The 18556-nt window shown below is 36.2% G+C and overlaps 2 protein-coding genes across 11 annotated transcripts in view; both read right to left on the bottom strand.

Moving 5' to 3' along the window:
- Positions 1-2007, bottom strand: part of LOC106877163 (pneumococcal serine-rich repeat protein) — a 38103-nt gene extending 36096 nt beyond the window's left edge. For 4 of the 8 annotated variants that reach the window (XR_008265143.1, XM_052971450.1, XM_014925986.2 and 1 more), the window contains exon 1: positions 1366-2007. Coding sequence is in view for 7 of the 8 variants with exons in the window: in XM_052971450.1 (XP_052827410.1) it covers positions 1366-1482 (117 nt within the window). In the remaining variant the exon portion in view is untranslated. The remainder of the gene's footprint in view (positions 1-1365) is intronic. The other 4 variants (XM_052971449.1, XM_014925980.2, XM_014925982.2 and 1 more) reach the window with 2 other exon arrangements.
- A 1772-nt stretch (positions 2008-3779) lies between these two features.
- Positions 3780-18556, bottom strand: part of LOC106877176 (5'-3' exonuclease PLD3) — a 17080-nt gene continuing 2303 nt past the window's right edge. The window contains exons 1-10 of one of the 3 annotated variants that reach the window (XM_014926009.2): positions 16978-18446; positions 15021-15146; positions 13927-14107; positions 13265-13388; positions 12448-12581; positions 11644-11841; positions 9701-9840; positions 8785-8947; positions 7414-7516; positions 3780-6880 (exon numbers count right to left, since the gene is read on the bottom strand). In XM_014926009.2, the coding sequence (XP_014781495.1) occupies positions 6705-6880; positions 7414-7516; positions 8785-8947; positions 9701-9840; positions 11644-11841; positions 12448-12581; positions 13265-13388; positions 13927-14107; positions 15021-15109 (1308 nt within the window). In that variant the 5' untranslated portion in view covers positions 15110-15146; positions 16978-18446 and the 3' untranslated portion in view covers positions 3780-6704. Of the gene's footprint in view, positions 6881-7413; positions 7517-8784; positions 8948-9700; positions 9841-11643; positions 11842-12447; positions 12582-13264; positions 13389-13926; positions 14108-15020; positions 15147-16597; positions 16928-16977; positions 18447-18556 lie in introns of those variants that run through there. The other 2 variants (XM_014926008.2, XM_014926007.2) reach the window with 2 other exon arrangements.

The raw sequence follows: 18556 nt of genomic DNA on the forward strand, positions 1-18556 counted from the left end.
TATATATATATATATATATATATACACACAAACACGGATACCATATAATTATATACACATACAGAAAAGTGCACAAGCATATTACCATGCTATATATATATATATATATATATATATACACACACACACACACTCCTATGTTGTTTCAAAAAGCATATTTTTCATATTAATATATACATACATACACACAAAGTCACTCATCTATGTATACGGTATTCCGAGAAAAATTATCCTATTGTAATTAGAATTTCAGCAAACACAGTTAGTTGAACAGAAAAGAAAATATTAAAACAATTCTTTCTTCAAAGGTAAATATTTACTGTATAAAAACAGAATAGCGATTACATAAACAAAGAAATAAACAATAATATTTAAATTAGTTGAAAGCTCGAAACGAAAGAAATAATTGTGGGGAAAATGGAAAAAAATAAGAAAAAGAAAATGGGGAAAAACACGTAACCTAATAAAATAAGAAACCATTGTACGAGTTTCTGATTGATTAAAGAACATATATATCTATAATTCATCGATAGTGGGAAAAATATAATCAATAGATTGACTTCTGCCGGATGATATTGTTAAATATTCCATTATTTCAAAGTGGATTTTAATGGTTTTTCCACAGCAAAGCAGTGTACAGCGTTAATACAGTGGACCCCCTCCCCCTCTTCACTGAAGATAGAGTCTCCTAACAAAGCATAATATTTTGAAAAAATAGGGTCCACCCTCGTACTGTTGATTTTTCTGACTGTCAGCGAGATCACTAAGTGATCGCTTTGCACACTAAATGTTATCATTCGGATGGAGATTTAAAGAAGGGACAAGGCATATCGTGCAGACAATATACACCACAAAAATACAAAATGATCGAGAGCGGGTTTAATATGTCGTCAACGAAGAAAGAAGTAGGAGATAGAAAATATATATAACTTATTTACGAGTTTGATTAACTGATTTTACTTATTTAATTTTTCATTTCTGTAACTTGGTGTCGTAGTTTTTGTAAATCAACATAAACAAGTTAGAAAAAAATGGGAAAATATATGATATTATGTGAATAAGGTGCATTAGTGTAGTGGCGTGGGTGTAATTTTGGTTGCAACTATTGTGATCTGACGACAAAACTAAAGAAATCAGTTTAAATTTAACAAGGATTTTCCAATTAAAATATTCACCTTCGACAAAGCAACAATAAATTCACGATTTAATAAAGAAATGCAAGAAATGTGTTGAGCAAAGAGGAAGAATTTGTTGTTAGCTTTAATCAAACAATAGTAGCTGAAACTAGCGAACAGAATTCAACGTATCATTGATTTAAAAATACTAGTGAAGAAGACAAAAATGTATCGTATTTATTGCACTCACCTTTTTCATCTGGGAAACAGCCAGCTGCTCGTTGTTTTTAGTTGTACATTGTTCACTTAAATCGGCTTCCAATGAACTAGAAAACGACGAGCCCTCTCTTGGCTCATTAGAGGCCATTGTTGATGATTAACCACAAAATTACTTCCCTTGATAGTTGCGTCTAGAATTCTTTTAACGAAAAGAACATCATGCTAGTTGGAAAAATACGATATAAAATAAGTTACATGCAGGCAAACTATTCTGCCGTACATTCTAATGTTTTTTTTTCTACCCACTTTTCATGAAAAGTAGTTTTAAAGAAAAACGATATCAATGTAACAAAGTGTAAAATGAAGGTAATGGGGGAAATAGTATACTGCCATCTATAGGGAGAAAACGTAACAGAACCAAGGGGAGATAAGAGGCGTTATAACCAAATGACTAAGCGACTAAATTTGATTAAAAATAATTTTTCGACATTAATTAGTAATTATCATTCCATCCATGATGCAGCTTCCATATTTAAAATGAATCATAGCATTCTGATTTTTAATTATTTCCCATATACTAGAGGAGGAGAATTTCTTATTTCGGTTAAAAGCTTTAAAATTTCTATTCCATATGAAGAAATTTATTTGTCACTAACATAAATATACACAATTTTATTTGCTTCTATGTTTATCCATGTGCAACGAAAAGAATAAAAGACATCGTTTAATGAGAATAGAAAATAACATTAAAAAAAAAAAACTATTCTATGGTGTGTTTATAAATACACATACGTTCCCACACTAACTTGATAAGCGAAATAAGAAATACGTAACGATCTGAAATTCGTTAGAATTAAAGCCAATAAAATATTTCTATGCGTGCTTAACCGTTATTAAGAATATTAAATTCTTTACATAAAGACATTTTGTCCAGATTTAACTAATAAATATTTTCTGTATCAGATATTCATTTGTTCATTAAGACGAGAAGTTGTCGATGAAGACTAAATAAGGTTAAACAAAATGATAGAATTTGTTTTACAAAGAAAACAAATATATACATGAGCAATCGCCAGATTATTAATCTGCAATAAACTAGTTGGAAATGAAGAATTCTTCGTATTTAAAGCAGAGGTCGAAAACGAGGCTACAGAAGTCTCCAACCCAAAATAATTTCAGGAAAATTCAATCAGCTAGCTTTGCATATTGAGGAATACAAAGTCTTAATTGTGTGTTGTTCTGTACTCATGAATGGATCAGAAATGAAATATGTTTTTAAGGTCAGGGTTAAAAAAATAAAAAAATTCGTTTCCAATTTCTGTTAAATAAAAAAGAAAAATTTGAAATCTATTATTCTTTATTAACACTTGTTATCTTTTTCATTGTTCATTTTATGCTAGTTTTTAGATAAATTTCAAAACATAATGCTTTAAATGGACTTTTTGAATTGGTTGAGAAAAGAAAATTTCAGATGTGTGAAAACATGGGTACTGGAAAAGAATCAGATGGGGTCCAATCAATATAGGGATGTAAACTGTTGTAGTTTGGATCTTGAAGCCCTTAACTAGTAAATAGCTTTCCTCAAATTTGAACTTGGAATGTTTAAATTCAAAAGCCAAAAACCACTGGCAAATAATATTACTAGAAAAAAATTAACATTGCTCAGTCAGTAGACTGCGCTAATTCTTGAGGGTTGTACCTTTACATCCCTCTTTTGGCACATTCTTTGCTTATAGGGATAGGCATGAATGTATGCTTAAGAAGCTTACTTTTCATTACTTTTCACCCATGTGGTTTCGGGTTCAGTCCCATTGCACAGTACCATGGGCAAGTGTCTTCTACAATAGCTCCAGGCTGACCAATGCTTTGTGAGTGGATTTTATGGAAACTGTGTGGAAGCAGGTTCCCTACATTCAGAGCCCATGTCTCACTACTATGCAGCATTGCTGCTTGGGTACAAGCATCTTACAATCTGTCCTTCATTCTGAGAGAGAGACATTTTGTTTCCAACAGAGATAATAACTCTCTGAACTTTCTCTATTCTGTTCTTATTCTAGAAACTATATCTTCAGAACATCCTCTTCCACTACTAATTAGGTCACCTAAGTAACAGAAACTATCTACTACCTCTAGGGAACTTCCTGGGCATTCAGGAAAATCTATTTCCTATGTGTTCATAATATTTATTGCTCCTACATATCTGCCACATACAAAGTTTATTTTCTCTGTTAACCTTCCTTGATTCCACTGCGTTTCTTGTTTGTTCATTGCTCACACTGAGTGCACTGTATGGAATTTCTACCGAGATCATTTCTATGTATCAAGCAGAACCTTTCTCAAATATATACAGGGTGTGGTGAATATATTGTCGTCTAAATTACACAAAAATGAAAATAATACTGACATCTCATTTTAACAGATATATTTACCAAAATGACACAAAAATATCTTGAAATACCAAAGAATAACTTTATTCAATAATATCACCATTGGCTTCAACGGCCTCCAGATTACTTCAGAATCTCCTGCAACTCTTCTGGACGGTCTCCTTGTTTAAGTTGGTGAATGCTGTCATAATCCTTGCCTTCAGTTCATCTTTGGTGTTGCAAGGAGTTTTGTTGGTCTCTCGCTCAATTTTGCCCATTACATAATAATCAAGGGTGTTGCAGTCTGGGGAGTTAGGTGGCCAGATGTTAGGGTTGATGTGGTCGCAGAAATTGTCTCATAGCCATGACTGGGTTCTTCTGCTTGTGTGGCATGGTGCAGAGTTCTGTTGCCAGACATAGGGTCTTCCAGCAGCCAGCCCCTTGATCCAGGGCAGCACTACCTCCTCCAGGTACTTGATGTAGGCTCCCGTGTTGAATCTGAGGCCATGTGGGAAGATGAATGGAGGCATAACATCGCCATCACTAGTGATCATTCTAAACACCATGATGTTGACTGGGTGTTTGATTTTTGTCACTCTTGGTACATGTTCTCAGATTGACATCTAAATACTCTGAAATGTCCATATTAGAGCTTCTGGCATGAATGCCAAACAGTACAGCATGTCATTTCCAAATTTCTAACAGGTTCGTGTGTCACATAGCGATGGCCTCTTGGAGCTAGCTTGCAGAAACCATGCCAAAACAGGCGACTGAGGCCTGGTGCCACTTTCTGGCATGTTAATGCTACATGTTTAAAACAAAGTGGTCAAGCCCCACCCCAATATATAGGTTTGGAATTACAAATAAGACAAATAATACTCAACTCACAAAGTAGAGCTTATATATATAAGGAATGGCTGTGTGGTAAGTAGCTTGCTTACCAACCACATGGTTCTGGGTTCAGTTCCACTGCATGGCACCTTGGGCAAGTGTCTACTACTACAGCCTTGGGCCAACCAAAGCGTTGTGAGTGGATTTGGTAGACGGAAACTGATAGAAGCCCGTCATGTATATGTGTGTGTGTGTGTGTCTGTCTGTCTGTTTGTCTCCCCACCATCGCTTGACAACCGATACTGGTGTGCTTACATCACTGTAAGTTAGCGGTTCGGCAAAAAGAGTCTGATAAAATAAGTACTAGGCTTACAAAGAATAAGTCCAGGAGCTGATTTGTTCGACTAAAGGCGGTGCTCCAGCATGGCCATAGTCAAATGACTGAAACAAATAAAAGAGTAAAAGAATAACAGGATATATATATATGTTTGTATATGTTCTTTTTAATATAATTTGAAGCCAAAATTTAAAATGCTATGTAATAATAATAAAATATATATATACAATACACATATATAGATATCACATAGATTTTTCAATAATTGTAGATACAATAATTGCAATCTTTATAACAGATGTATGCTAAAAACGATATCAGAGGAAAACAAAAGAGCACCTCAGCTGTAACCAGCAAAAATGCTTGGTGCCTTTCAGACATTTCGGGCCTTTAATGACATGTACTCATAACCAGCTACATGTTTAAACAAAAATTCATCAACCCTAATATACAATATATTATATATATGATAATTTTAGTGAAATTCTATCTCATTTTCGTAAGGGCAACTATGTTGTAATATTTGAGTTAGCTCTACTGATTGAACTGACTAAACTATCATTAAATATACTCTACATACAATAATTATTTAACATACTACAGGAAATACTAATTCTCCAAACAAATAAATCTCTAGCCTTGCTTTAAAATAATTTTTGTGGTTATAATCCCTTGAGAGAACATGCAGGTCTAACAACTTAAGGGGTTGTTATTTCAGTCCAGTTGAATCACATTCAGTTTCCGGAAAAAGTTACAACCATATGTTTTTCTCACTGAGATTATATATCACCAGTTAATAGCAAGACTAATTAGGGTAATGGAGATTTAGTAATTAGTGTGAGTATATTTATATAGATCACAGTGCATATAAAATATATAATTCTATAAAAGAATGTATCTCTAAATATAGCCAGCATTATGGTTCATGAGATCCATCACATCTTGGGAGATATGTAAATTTGTAAAAGAATGAAGATACTTTTACTAAAATACTGAAAGAGTATACTGATTTATATTGTATAGCTACATGTTTTAATTTTCTTTAGTGATGTTGAAATAATTGCAAATAGGGTCATATTGCTAGCAATTTTATCAGCAAAAAACAATGAAAAAACGAACAAACAAAAAACACCCACCTCCCTTTCAGAATTGCAAGTTAGTAAAGCGTGATTCAAATTTACATGTATGCTGTTGCTTACAGTGGTTAACCAGTCCACCCGATGGTACCTACATACAGACCATATGAATTAGATCACCGAAAGTGAAGAGTCTTGGCTATGAGCATATTTATAGCATTTGTGATCCTTTAGCTCAGTGGTTCTCAACTATTTTTTTTATCTATGGACACCTTTGATTACCATTTTATTCTGGTGAACCCCAATAGCCATTTGATGCTTAAAATCTAGTTTTATAGATCTTTCTTTCAAAATTCCTATTTTCCCTATCCCACATTCCCTTGTGTTGGATGAACCATGAAAAACATTAGAGAAAGAAAACTTAACTGTTTTTTACAATAAATACAACTGAAGCAAAATTTTTTTCATGGACCCAATATGCTATTTGGCTTAGGGACCACAAGGGGTCATAGGGACCCTGGTTGAGAACCACTGCAGCTGGTTGTCCAATACTTTATTTACTCATCCATCTGTAGTTACTCTCCATATAGATTAAATAACATGCAAAGAAAGCTAAGAGTTTGATTCACCCATCGTATACTGGTTAAAAATTTAAACAAAGAAAAAAAAAACCACCTCAGAAATACGCACTGTAACAGCAGTGGTTAGTTCACAAGAGGTTAGTAAACTCAAATTCATAAAAGAAAATTTTAGAATCTTTTTAGACTTTAGTAGGATCAATATCATCTAGGTTCCGTGAATATTTAGAGTTCCAGTCTCTTTGAAAGACTGCTTCCAGTTGCTGGTGGAAATGATTTTTTTGTGTTTTTGTTGATCTGACAACCAATCCCAGGCCTGCTGCAGGTGTAAAGTAATCACCACTCCAGCTAGATGTCCCTGAAACAAGATAAAGGTATATAATTAATTATTTTTATGTAAACAGTAAATGGAATGTTTGCTGAAGCACATACCACTCAACTCATCATCATTATCATCATCATCATGTATCATTTCTTTTTCCATGGCAGTATGGGTTGGGTTGTTCTATAAGAAGTGAAAAGCCAGCGGGGTGCACCCAACTCCCATGCCTGCTCTTGCATGTCTGTTTCCACAGCTGGATGCCTTTCCTAATATCGTCCACTTTGCAGAGTGTATCAAATGCTTTTCTTGTGGCACCAGCACCGGTAAGGTCACCAAGTACTCACAAGACAAGAGCCCCTAAACTGTGTTGAGTGTAGTAGTGAAGGAAATTTTGTTTATATCATTTGTTGTCAAGTACCACTGCTTGACACCTGGTGTGTGTTGATTTACTCAAGGTGGTACCCTTTTCTTCAAGGGGGTGCCCTTTGCTTCAAGGGGGTGCCCCAGTTCAATGTTTGAAACAAGTAAAAGACAAAGCTGAAGGATAAAAGTTTGTCAAGATATCTTACCAATAAAGGCATCAGTGTCTGTGACCATGAATTTGTTATGGTTAATACATAAAGAAGGAATCTCTCTTTGCTCCTTGGTAAAATATGGTACTTCAAACATTTTCTATAATTCAGAATCAAAGTAATAATTATGTTACAATAATGATTACAGAAATCTGGCTGAGATTTTTAATAAAAGATTATCTATTTTCTTCATAAACAAAAAAATGTCATTACAATGAACGACAGACACTGAGATAGTTTGAAGCTGATTGTTCTCGGACTAGGTATGACAGTAGCCACTGTTGTGAGTTTCTTGATGTTAACTGGTCATTGAGTGTTGCTGTTGCTGCCGTCCATTGTTTTTATGTTGTCACAGTGTTCTGGTCTGCTGCTGGTTGTGCTACTGTCTGTTCAGCAGTTTCTGTGTCGAATCTGCTGTCTGCCATCTGTCCATAGTGGTTAAAATGTGCTGAATATATAGTCTTGCTCAAAAAAAGTGTGCCAAAGATGCAATTTTTAAGATTCCACACAAAGTCTTGAATGGTCAGATTTTTTTGATGACATAGGTAATATTCTAGCAAATTGTAATCATATTCTTGGGTTGGTTTTTTTTCACATTGGAAATAGTGATCCGAGCATTATTGCTAAATATTCTTCCAAGATTTATGAAATTAACTTATTTATATTTTAGTATTTCTCTTATCTAAGTCTTGCCTATAACATGAAAATTTGGTGAGGTGTTTGAATAACTAAAAACACCAGTTAAATGAAGAAGGACATCAACATCATCATTTAACATACATGTTCCATGCTGGCCAAAGGACTGCATTGTGCTCCAGTGTCAACTTTGGTATAGTTTCTAAACTCAGCCAGTTTGCAGTATATACTGGGTGGCTTTTTATTTCATGTCACTACCACTAACAGTACTTAATATTGTGTGTGTATGTGTGTGTGAGAGGGAGGGAGAGAGAGAGAGAGAGAGAGAGAGAGAGAGAGAGAGAGAGAGAGAGAGAGAGAGAGAGAGAGAGAGAGAGAGAGAGAGAGAGAGAGAGAGAACCATTAAAACATTAAGACAGTATTGAATCAGCAACGCCAACTAAAAATTGCCAAAATGTCCCAGACCCTAATAGGGAGATTACTTCAATATTAATAGACAGGTGTTGGTTCTAGCCATGTCCAGATCTCTTACCGGTATTTCACCTAATTCCAGACAATATTTTCATTTGACTGATGTTTAAAAGACTTGTTAATTTATTGTTTAACACCCCCCCCCCACACACACACACAGAGTAACATTATTTCAGATATCAAAATATTTCGTGTATTGTCATTAATTAGGAATTTGAATTGGAGAAAGAATTCTTGTTTTTCAGAATATAAATTGCTTACCACTTGCATTTTAGCCTTTGTAGCACTGTTTAAGTTAGCCAAAGACTTGAGAAAGTTGAACATACTAGCTTTGTTGTGCTTCCAATGGCTACCAAGTAGAAAAACTTCAACACCTTTGGTAATTGATACATTTCTAAGAGCTCTGTCAATAATTGGCCAAAACCTGTAAATACAATATTAATTTCACAGAATTATTATCAATAATATTATTATTGGAATAAGGAAAAAATTCTGTATAAATCATAATATTTATCAACATTTATATCCAATTCATAATCTATTCACCAAATGCCTTGAGGGGGCCACATGTACTGTAAACTCCATGGTTTTAGGTTTATGTTAATATTTATTATTATAAAATAATTTACAAATTATTATAATAGGTAGCAAAGCTGCCAAGATTGTTAGTGCACTGGACGAAATGTTTAGTGGTATTTCACCTGTCACTACGTTCTGAGTTCAAATTCTGCTGAGGATGACTTTGCCTTTCATCCTTTCAGGGTCGATAAAATAAGTACCAGTCAAACACTGAGGTCAATGTAATCGACTAGTCCCCTCCCCCAAAATTTCAAGCCTGGTGCCTTTAGTAGAAAGGATTATTATTATTAATATTATTATTATAAAATATTAGGTTGTCCGGAAAGTTTGTGCCGATGGCCCAATGCTATAGTACAAGACACTTGCCCAAGATGCCATGCAGTGGGACTGAACCAGGAGCCATGTGGTTGGGAAGCAAACTTCTTACAACACAGCCATGCCTGCATCTGTATGTTTGTGAATGAATTAATGTAGAGTGCAAGGTTTTTGAAAGAAAGCTAGATGTAACATAAAATAACATCAATATGAACTCAGTGAAATTAAATCCTAACAAAAATTAAACCAACAAAGGAGTAAAAAAAAGCCCCAAAAAACATACAATGAAGGGCGTTGAAATTCCAAAGCAGGAGCATAATCCATAACAGCAATGTGGATAAACTTCTTAGCAGAATTGATAACATCTAGTATTGCATCAATATCACCGGTTCGGCCATTTGCACAGAAAGCAGGCGGGGAAATCTGGGAAAGAAAAAACAAATGATTTATTTGATTGACCTCATGAAACAATCCATTTTCTGGGGTCTATTGAATTTATATTGTTAACAAAGACACTAAAATGTTTCAAGAAATTTTTTCAAAAAAATGAGAAAGAAGGACTGGAGATTTGGTCTCTACAAAACTCAATGCAGGCAATTTACCAAAATTAAGTGAAATTGGTCCCACAATAATCTGATATTCTTTCTGTTTATTTCAAACTTGACGCCTCGTTGCTGTTTTAATGACAAGGTGGAATCAGAAGTTTTTGTAATGTCTCCACCACCCCCTCCTCATGATTCTCTCTCCACCTTCTTTCCTCTGAGATCTCTCTCCCTCTTTCTCTTGCTCTCTCTAGCAACATGTCCTGTCTTCCAATGCCCTGTTGTCAGTTATGCCAAAGCAAATGAAAGGTATTTGACCTACCACTCTCGCTCTCTCTCTTTCACAAGTAGCTTCTTTGCATTTTGCCTGGGCTCTGTTGCTTTTAGATCTTGGTCTCTGTTCTTCTCTTTCAAACTGGTGAGTTGCCTCTTTTGAGAGAGGGGGGGGAGAGAGAAAGAGGTCCACCTTCTCAATCTTTTTCTTAAATTATTTAATGTATAACATAAAAATCTATAACTAACAACTACGACATACCATAAAAATCATAAGTAACAGACAAACGAAATAACATTGTTTTCTTCTCTTGCCTGCTGGTCATGTGATAGTTTGTCTACCAATTAATAAGGTCATGTGATACAATGTGTTGCTTACACAATGTGTTGTCACATTCCAACAGTCTCTATCTTTAACTACATATCTCGTATTTCCACATTCCAGCGTTGCTATCATGCTCCTTTTTGACCCTTTCTTTTTACCCTTATATTCTATTGTTTACGAACACATACAAATGTCCCACATACAATTTTATGATGGTTTGGCATTTCATTCTTTAGAATACACTGAATGACATTTTAAAACTGTTGTCTCTTGCTTGGTTCAGTCATTGTACTGTGGCCATACTGGTGCACTGCATTGAAGGATTTTGGTCAAATAGATCCACTCCAGTTCTATTTTCCTTCACTCTGATACTTATTCTACTGATCTCTTGTGCCAAGCTTTTAAGTTATGGGGATGTAAACAAACCAGTGGGGGTTGTCAAGTAGTGGAGAAGGACACACACACACACACACACACATACATAGCTTCCACACAGTTTTTGTCTACGAAATTCATTCACATTGGTTAACTTGGCGCTATAGTAGAAGACACTTGTCCAAGATGCCATGCAATGGGAGTGAACCCAAAACCACGTGATCGCAAAGTGAGATCCTTAATTGCACAGTCATGCCTCAGTGAAATTTGCATAGATTTATGTGGACCAGTAATGAAAAACAATGGAAAACAAGGTACACAAACTATGAGTTTATTTTCCACTGGTGTTATGATTTGTCTCTGAGTAAGTCTGAACATTTCAACAAATAAACAGTTAAGTAGATATCTTGGAAACTGTGACTGATTCCTCTCCAACAGATGTGAGATATGTGTCCCTATTGACTGCTTTTCAGAATAGATATCATCATTTACTATTTGTTTTCCACGTCGGCATGGGTTGGATGGTTTAATAGGAGTTGGCAAGCCAGAAGATTGCACCAAGCTCTGCTGTCTGTGCTTTAGCATGGTTTCTACAGCCTGCTTCTCGGAAAAGGTTGCCCATGCCTGGTTTAAGCTATGCCAATGTAGTATGTGAATGTAAAATAATGACAACGATTAGTTGCATATTATTCTGATATGTAGAGAACTTACCGACAAGTATACGTTACTATTGCTGTCATTGAGATTGGTGTTCAAGGGTCTTTCTTTATTGATTGTGGTGTTGTACATTTCTGGCCATGGTTTAGGAATTTTATCAACTATTGTCAGATGCCAATAGGTATCAAATATTTTGCCCATATCTTCTGCAAGTGATTTGCAGTTGGAAATTATAACCCCGAGATCTTTCACCTAAAATAGAAAAGACAATGAATAAATGTACTAACTAGAAAACAAAACAGATAAATGCTAACAAATAGTTGAGAACAGTGAGCAACGAAATGTCTCCCTAGTGAGGTATGTACCCTTCAATATACTATATGCTATATTAGTGGTTAGTACATATATATACTATATTAGTGGTTAGTACAAGGTCTGATCAAAAAGTGTCAGGACTGGTACTGTAAAAAAAAAACTACAAAATATATCAATCCGGCATTTAATCTCTTTTGAAGTAGTCCCCTTCGGAAGGCACACACTTTATCTAGCAGTTTCCTCAGTCAAACCGTCCAACCCATGCCAGCATGGAAAGTGGACGTTAAACGATGATGATGATTTGTTTCTCTGGGATTAGTCAAGTGAGGGTGAAACCACTGATGAAACCCCAATAACGATTGAAACAATGTCCAAGACTCTTTTCATCATCTTTTCAATCTACAGAGAAATTTTACATGATTGTATATTTATTACACAGGTTTATAAATATTAAAAGCTAAATAAATATAGATGAATTTTTTTTTTAAATGAAGAAATTAGAGAAAAAATTAAGCCAAGTATTTGGAAAAAAATATCTCTTACTTGAGTGAGAGAGCGCCAATTAAGATTAGAACTGCCAATATAGAAATGCCTTCTGTCAATAATCCATATCTTTGTATGCATAATTCCACCTCCCATCAGTTTTTTTATGTCAATCTGTTGAACTGAAGCATGAGCTGAAAAGAAGAAAGAAAAAAAAAAGAAAAGAAACCTCATCATTTAATACCTGCTCTCCATGCTGGCATGGGTCAGACGGTTTAACTGGTACTGGTAAGTGGAGAGCTGCACCAAGTTCCAGTTTTATTCGGCTGGGTTTCTACAACTGGATGCCCTTTCTAACACCAACCACTCCAAGAGTGTAACGGGTGCTTTTTACATCCAGCGGGACAGGTGTTTCTATGTGCTAGCGGCACAGGTGTTTTTACATACCTTTGGTATGGGTGCCAGTTATGTGGCATTGGCCAATACTATGATTTCACTTGGCTTGGCAAGTCTTCTCAAGCACAGCATATTACCAAAGGTCCCAGTGACTTGTCATTGCCTTCGTAAAACCCAGCATTCGAACATCATGCTTTACCACCTCATCCCATGTCTTTCTGGGTCTACTTCTTCCACAGGTTTGCTCCACAGTTTAGAGATTGGCACTTCTTTACACAGTTGTCCTCGTCCATAAAAATTTGAGATTGCAATTTCTTTGAAGCCATTTTTAAAAACTAAACTCTCTGTTACTCTACAATGACTGATAGAATGAATATCAGGGAACGATTTACTAGTCAAAAATTCTTCAAGGCAGTGCCCCAGCATGGCCTCAGTCGAATAACTGAAACAAGTAAAGGCAAAAGATAGGAAATTTTCTCACCTTCTTCAATTAATATTCCTATATCTGGACTTTGCATTTTAGAATTTGGTTTATTTTCAAGTAATTTGATTTCTACGTTCCTGTTTTTACCAGCAGACAAAAGATGTTGAAAAAGGCTGGTATCCTATAGAAAGAAGTGTAAAATTTTTTATCAGTTATTTTTTTATAATATGGTTCATAGAATATTGGTTACAAATTTTAGCACAAGGCCAGTATTTTCAAGGGAAGAGGCTAAGTTGATTACATCGACCCCAGTGTGCAACTGGTACTTATTTTTATCAACCCTGAAAGGATGTAAGGCAGTCGACTTCGGTGACATTTGAACTCAGAACATAAAGATGGACGAAATGCCGCAAAGCATTTTGTCTGCTATGCTAACCATTCTGCCAGCTCACTGCCTTATCATGGTCAACAGAATAGTAAAATGTATTTATGCGGCATGGAGAGTGGAGGTTGGTATGCATGGGCGACTGCTGGTCTTCCATAAACAACCTTGCCTGGACTTGTGTCTTGGGGGGTAACTTTTTAGGTGCAATCCCATGGTCATTCATGACTGAACAGGGTCTCTTCCCTCCTGTAAAGACACTTAAGGTGTTCATCTAGGTTTAATGAGGATATCATACATTAATAAGGGAACAAAAAAACAAAACAAAACAACTTACTACCCAATCTGATGGTGATTGATGTACATCTTGGGCTTCCAGTGTCCAATGTAAAGAGGCTATCTCAATTGTATCCTTGGCTTCTTCAATCAAAGACAAGAGACCGTCATAAGTAGATAGGTGTGATGGTGAACCTGGGGCATAGGTCATATCTTTGGGGACAGTCTCAACTAAGGATATCCTAGAAATAGAAATATGAAAGATTCATATTTGAGTTCAGATAGTTATTAAGGTGTAAAAAAATTGGTCTTTGACTCCTGGCATTGATGACAAGGCAAATATTCTCACCATTCTCAAAGCTGTGATTGACAGGAAAGAAAGAGAGTAACAGCCCTACACCACCACCACCATTCAATGTCTGTTATCCATGCTGGCATGGATTGGCCGGTTTGACTGGGCTGGAAGGCTGTGCCAGGCTCCAATCTGATCTGTAATGGTTTTTCTACGACTGGATGCCCTTCCTAATGCCAACCACTCCGAGAGTGTAATGGGTGCTTTTACATACCACCGGCACGGGTGCCATTTCTGTGACACCGGTATCTGCCACGACTGTGATTTTGCTTGGCTTGATGGGTCTTCTTCTCAAGCACGACATAATGCCAAAGGTCTTGATACCTTGACATAAATTGAGCAGGCTTTCTGATGCCCACAAAAGAATAGCCAAAAGAAGTCTTGGCCAATGTTTGGAACATTACAATTTCCACCAATGGGATTGAAGCATATGAAAGTATGTGCCTACACTTGAAAGATGGTAGTGCTCTATGAACTTCAGATTTTCTGAGATTTGTTGTCATTGCTGCCTCTGCTGTTGTCTGTCACCTCTTTTCTTCATCAACCAAGAGGAGACAGGGAAGCTTCAGTAAAGGAGTTCTTCGCCCTCAAAGGACAAGAACTGGTATCAATATAGGGCCATAGAACAGGCATAAAGAAGGCTTCAGATGATGCAACATGATGGCCTCTTCTTTGGATGCTGGGCTGTTTCTGTTGTAACTTGATGAACAAAGCAATTAAATGACTAAAATATTGCAAAACTTTACAGTTAATAATTATAATTAATATAGTAATGCAATTTTGCATACATGAAATCTACTTACCAACAGTCATCAACAAAAGCTTGACGATTTTCCAGTAGGAAAGTTAAGATAACCACAGAAACACTTGCAAAAAAGATAACCAAGGTCATTGTTCAATCTTTTGATGTAGCTCACTTCATTAGCAATCTAAAACAACAACAACAAAAGAACAAAATTTCATGTATACATAATTTATGTGTGTGTGTGTATGTATGCATGTGTATGTATGTAAGTGTGTGTGTGTGTATGCATGTGTATGTAAGCGTTTGTGTGTGTGTGTGTGTATACTCTGCTGAGTGGTTGGTGTTAGGTAGGGCATCCAACAGTAAAAGTCCTGCCAAAACAGCTACAGAAGTCTAGTGCAGGCTCCTGCCTGGCCATCTCCTTGCAAACCGTCCAACCCATGCCAGAATGGAAAGCGGATGTTGAACAATGATGATGGTAATGATGCTGATGATGTGTGTGTGTGTGTGTGTGTATACATATATATGTATGTCTGTGTATGCATGTATGTGTGTGTTTGCTTGTATGTATATATATATATATTTAAAGAGATAGGTAGCGACGTAAATACACCAACACCAGTTGTCAAGCAGTGATGGGTGACAAACACATATGAAGACACACACACACACACACATAAATGACAGGCTTCTTTTAGTTTCTGTCTACAAAATCCACTCAGAGAGAGAGAGAGAGAGAGAGAGAGAGAGAGAGAGAGAGAGAGAGAGAGAGAGAGAGAGAGAGAGAGAGAGAGAGAGAGAGAGAGAGAGAGAGAGAAGTTGTTTGTAGGTAATATCCTCTCTACTATAGGCAGATGACCTTAAAAGGTACTGGTCGGCCCGCATCTATAATAGAAGACACTTGCCCAAGGTGCCGTGCAGTGGGACTGGACCATGTGATTGCAAAACGGGGCTTCTTAACCTGACAGTCACGAACATATATGGCATGAATCCATACTTCAAGCTGTAACGGAGCATTGGAAATATGCAAAACATTTCTTTAAAATCGGTAAAATTGTTGATGTTCTTTAATTTCAAGAATGGGGATTTGTTTCTTAATAATCAACATATAAATGAAATAGAGATTTTGAAACACTGACTCTAACAAAAACATTGACGGAATGAATGAATGTGTGTGTGTGTGTGTGTGTGTGTGTGCGTACGCAAGCATGCAAGTCCCTTCAAATACAGAAGACATCTACGGATCACAAATAAATGTTTACGAATTCAATACTTAAAGTATACTTTAAGCTTGATACTCACAAACGAAAGAGCAACCGGCTCGAATCAAAGTATAGTTTAACTCGAGTTCTTGAAGAAAGAATTTAACCCCCTTATTAATACGTTACAGATAATCTCCAGATCAAAGATCTGCAAGACCTTGAAATTTAGCAGAGGAACAGAAAAGAACATGCAAATTTACTGCCGGACAGGTGGGCCATTTAAAATAAGTTCGCACGAATAAACTCATGTGGAATAGAACTTCAAGAGAATTTCAAGAGCAGAGAAATACTTGTTGCATCCAACTTGAAGAATTTTAGTCGAATAAATCGACCCTAGTACTTAATTTTTTAAAACCTGGTACTTATTCTATACCTGTTTCTTTTGCCGAACCGCTAAGTTACGAGGAACTTCTTTAATTTTGATTTGAGCTTGAACGTCAGTGTCGGATTTCATCCTTCCATGATTTCGGATTAAATATGTTAGTTCTATCAATTGTAAAATATATAAAATAACTTAATTGCAGACTTCTATCCTTATAAAAAACCGGAAATTTCTCGAACAGTCTATAAATACACTTGTTGCGCTGCATTTAGGCCTCTTAGGTGCTGGTAGAGTAAATTGTAGAAGCTACAACACGAGAGTAGTGGACACAAGTACGGTCATGTAATTAAGAAGTTTTTGAAACACTATCTCTATAAGAGACATTTTGATGGAATGAATGAGTGTGTGTGTACGTACGTACGCATGCTTACATAAACTTTGTTGTGGAAGTCCCTTCAAATGCAGAAGACAGCTATGGATCTCAGATGAAGGTTTACGAACTATGTGATTTCTAGTTCGAGCCTGCTGTGAACACTTTGGGTTCTGCAATAGTCTCAATTTCCTGACCAGGTGGTACGTTGTATTATTTGAGCAAAGCACTTCATTTCACGTTGCTTTGCGATCACTTCGGCATCTGATGTGTGGCACCCCGTGCACCTGTACAGACAATGTATATTTGATGGAGGGCGGGAGCTAATGTACAGCACAAACATTTATTTGATCTCTATAAACAAATCATCTATGCAGGTCGTTAAGCAAGAAGTTGCGGAAGCTTCGTCTGTCGTTTACGAAAGCAGAATCTTCTATGGTATCGAAACTTATGCCGAAGTTTGCCAGACAGTCCATGCTGTTTTAGAGTGATCATACCTAAATCAGTCCCTGTTTTAACATCATATTGTGGCCCTTTAGCGGACTCCGTGGCAAACATTTTATGACCAGATCTTCGGTTTGAGGAAAACTTCTTCCTACTAGTTTACGAGGACTTGACTAATAGGCGTTGCCCTTCCTCCGCAAACTAGGCCATAAAAATAAATGAAAATAATAATTAAAAAATTACATGGTATACCAGTAATGATATGACTTATTTTTTCAATTGAAGTTAACTGCATATTTGTTATATTGGATATAAAAATGCGAAGATAAATAGAGCGAACATAAAGTGATATGAACAGAAAATCCAATATCAAATACATGTAAACATGACACAGTTTTACAAAGTTTGTGCTTTCTAATGTTACTTAGCCCCACGGCTAGCCCTACAACCAAAGGCGTCCCACCTGGTCTTTTTTTTTAATATATACCATACTAGATTGTCTAATGTATGCGTCTTCATATATATCAATAACGATATGGTGTGGTCAAGGGAAATTTAGCTGCTGTTTCTAAGAACTCGAGCGACCACATAAAGGCTCGTCTAGTTCGAGTTTTCAATATAAATAAAGCAAGCAGAGAAACACCATAAACATGTGGAAGAATTTCTTGTGATATATTCACTAGCAGTGCGTGTCCTACTCGCTATAGTAACCAAGCTAAATTTCCCTAGACCACACAATATACATAGCGATTATAATATATACGCCTGTGTGAAATCTGTGTCGTTTATGCAGTGGCGGTAATTTTCAAATGTTAATGTCTTTTATTTATTCTGAGGTGATAAAATTCAATTTTGTACGAAGAAGTTTTTGAGGATTTGACGATACGCCATAAAGCTAAACCCTTTATGGACGGGAAACCTAAGGTAATCCCATAGACCGGCCTTCCCCATTTTTGATATATAATATATATGGAGTCGAGTTAGTTTCTTTATTCTAATTATCTTCTGTGGATGTACAAGTCTTCGTAACTTGCCTGAAGACCCTCAAACAAAATAGTAGCAAGAGTGGACTCGATCCATGAGAACAGAAAAAAAATTTATTAATCTTCACTATCGTATCGACTGCTCTTTTTCGTCAATAATAAACTTGTGTGTGCGCACTCAGCTTCGATCCCACCGCGCGGCACTTAGGGATT

The sequence above is a fragment of the Octopus bimaculoides genome, chromosome 11 (genome assembly GCF_001194135.2).
Source record: "Octopus bimaculoides isolate UCB-OBI-ISO-001 chromosome 11, ASM119413v2, whole genome shotgun sequence".
NCBI lineage: Eukaryota > Metazoa > Mollusca > Cephalopoda > Octopoda > Octopodidae > Octopus > Octopus bimaculoides.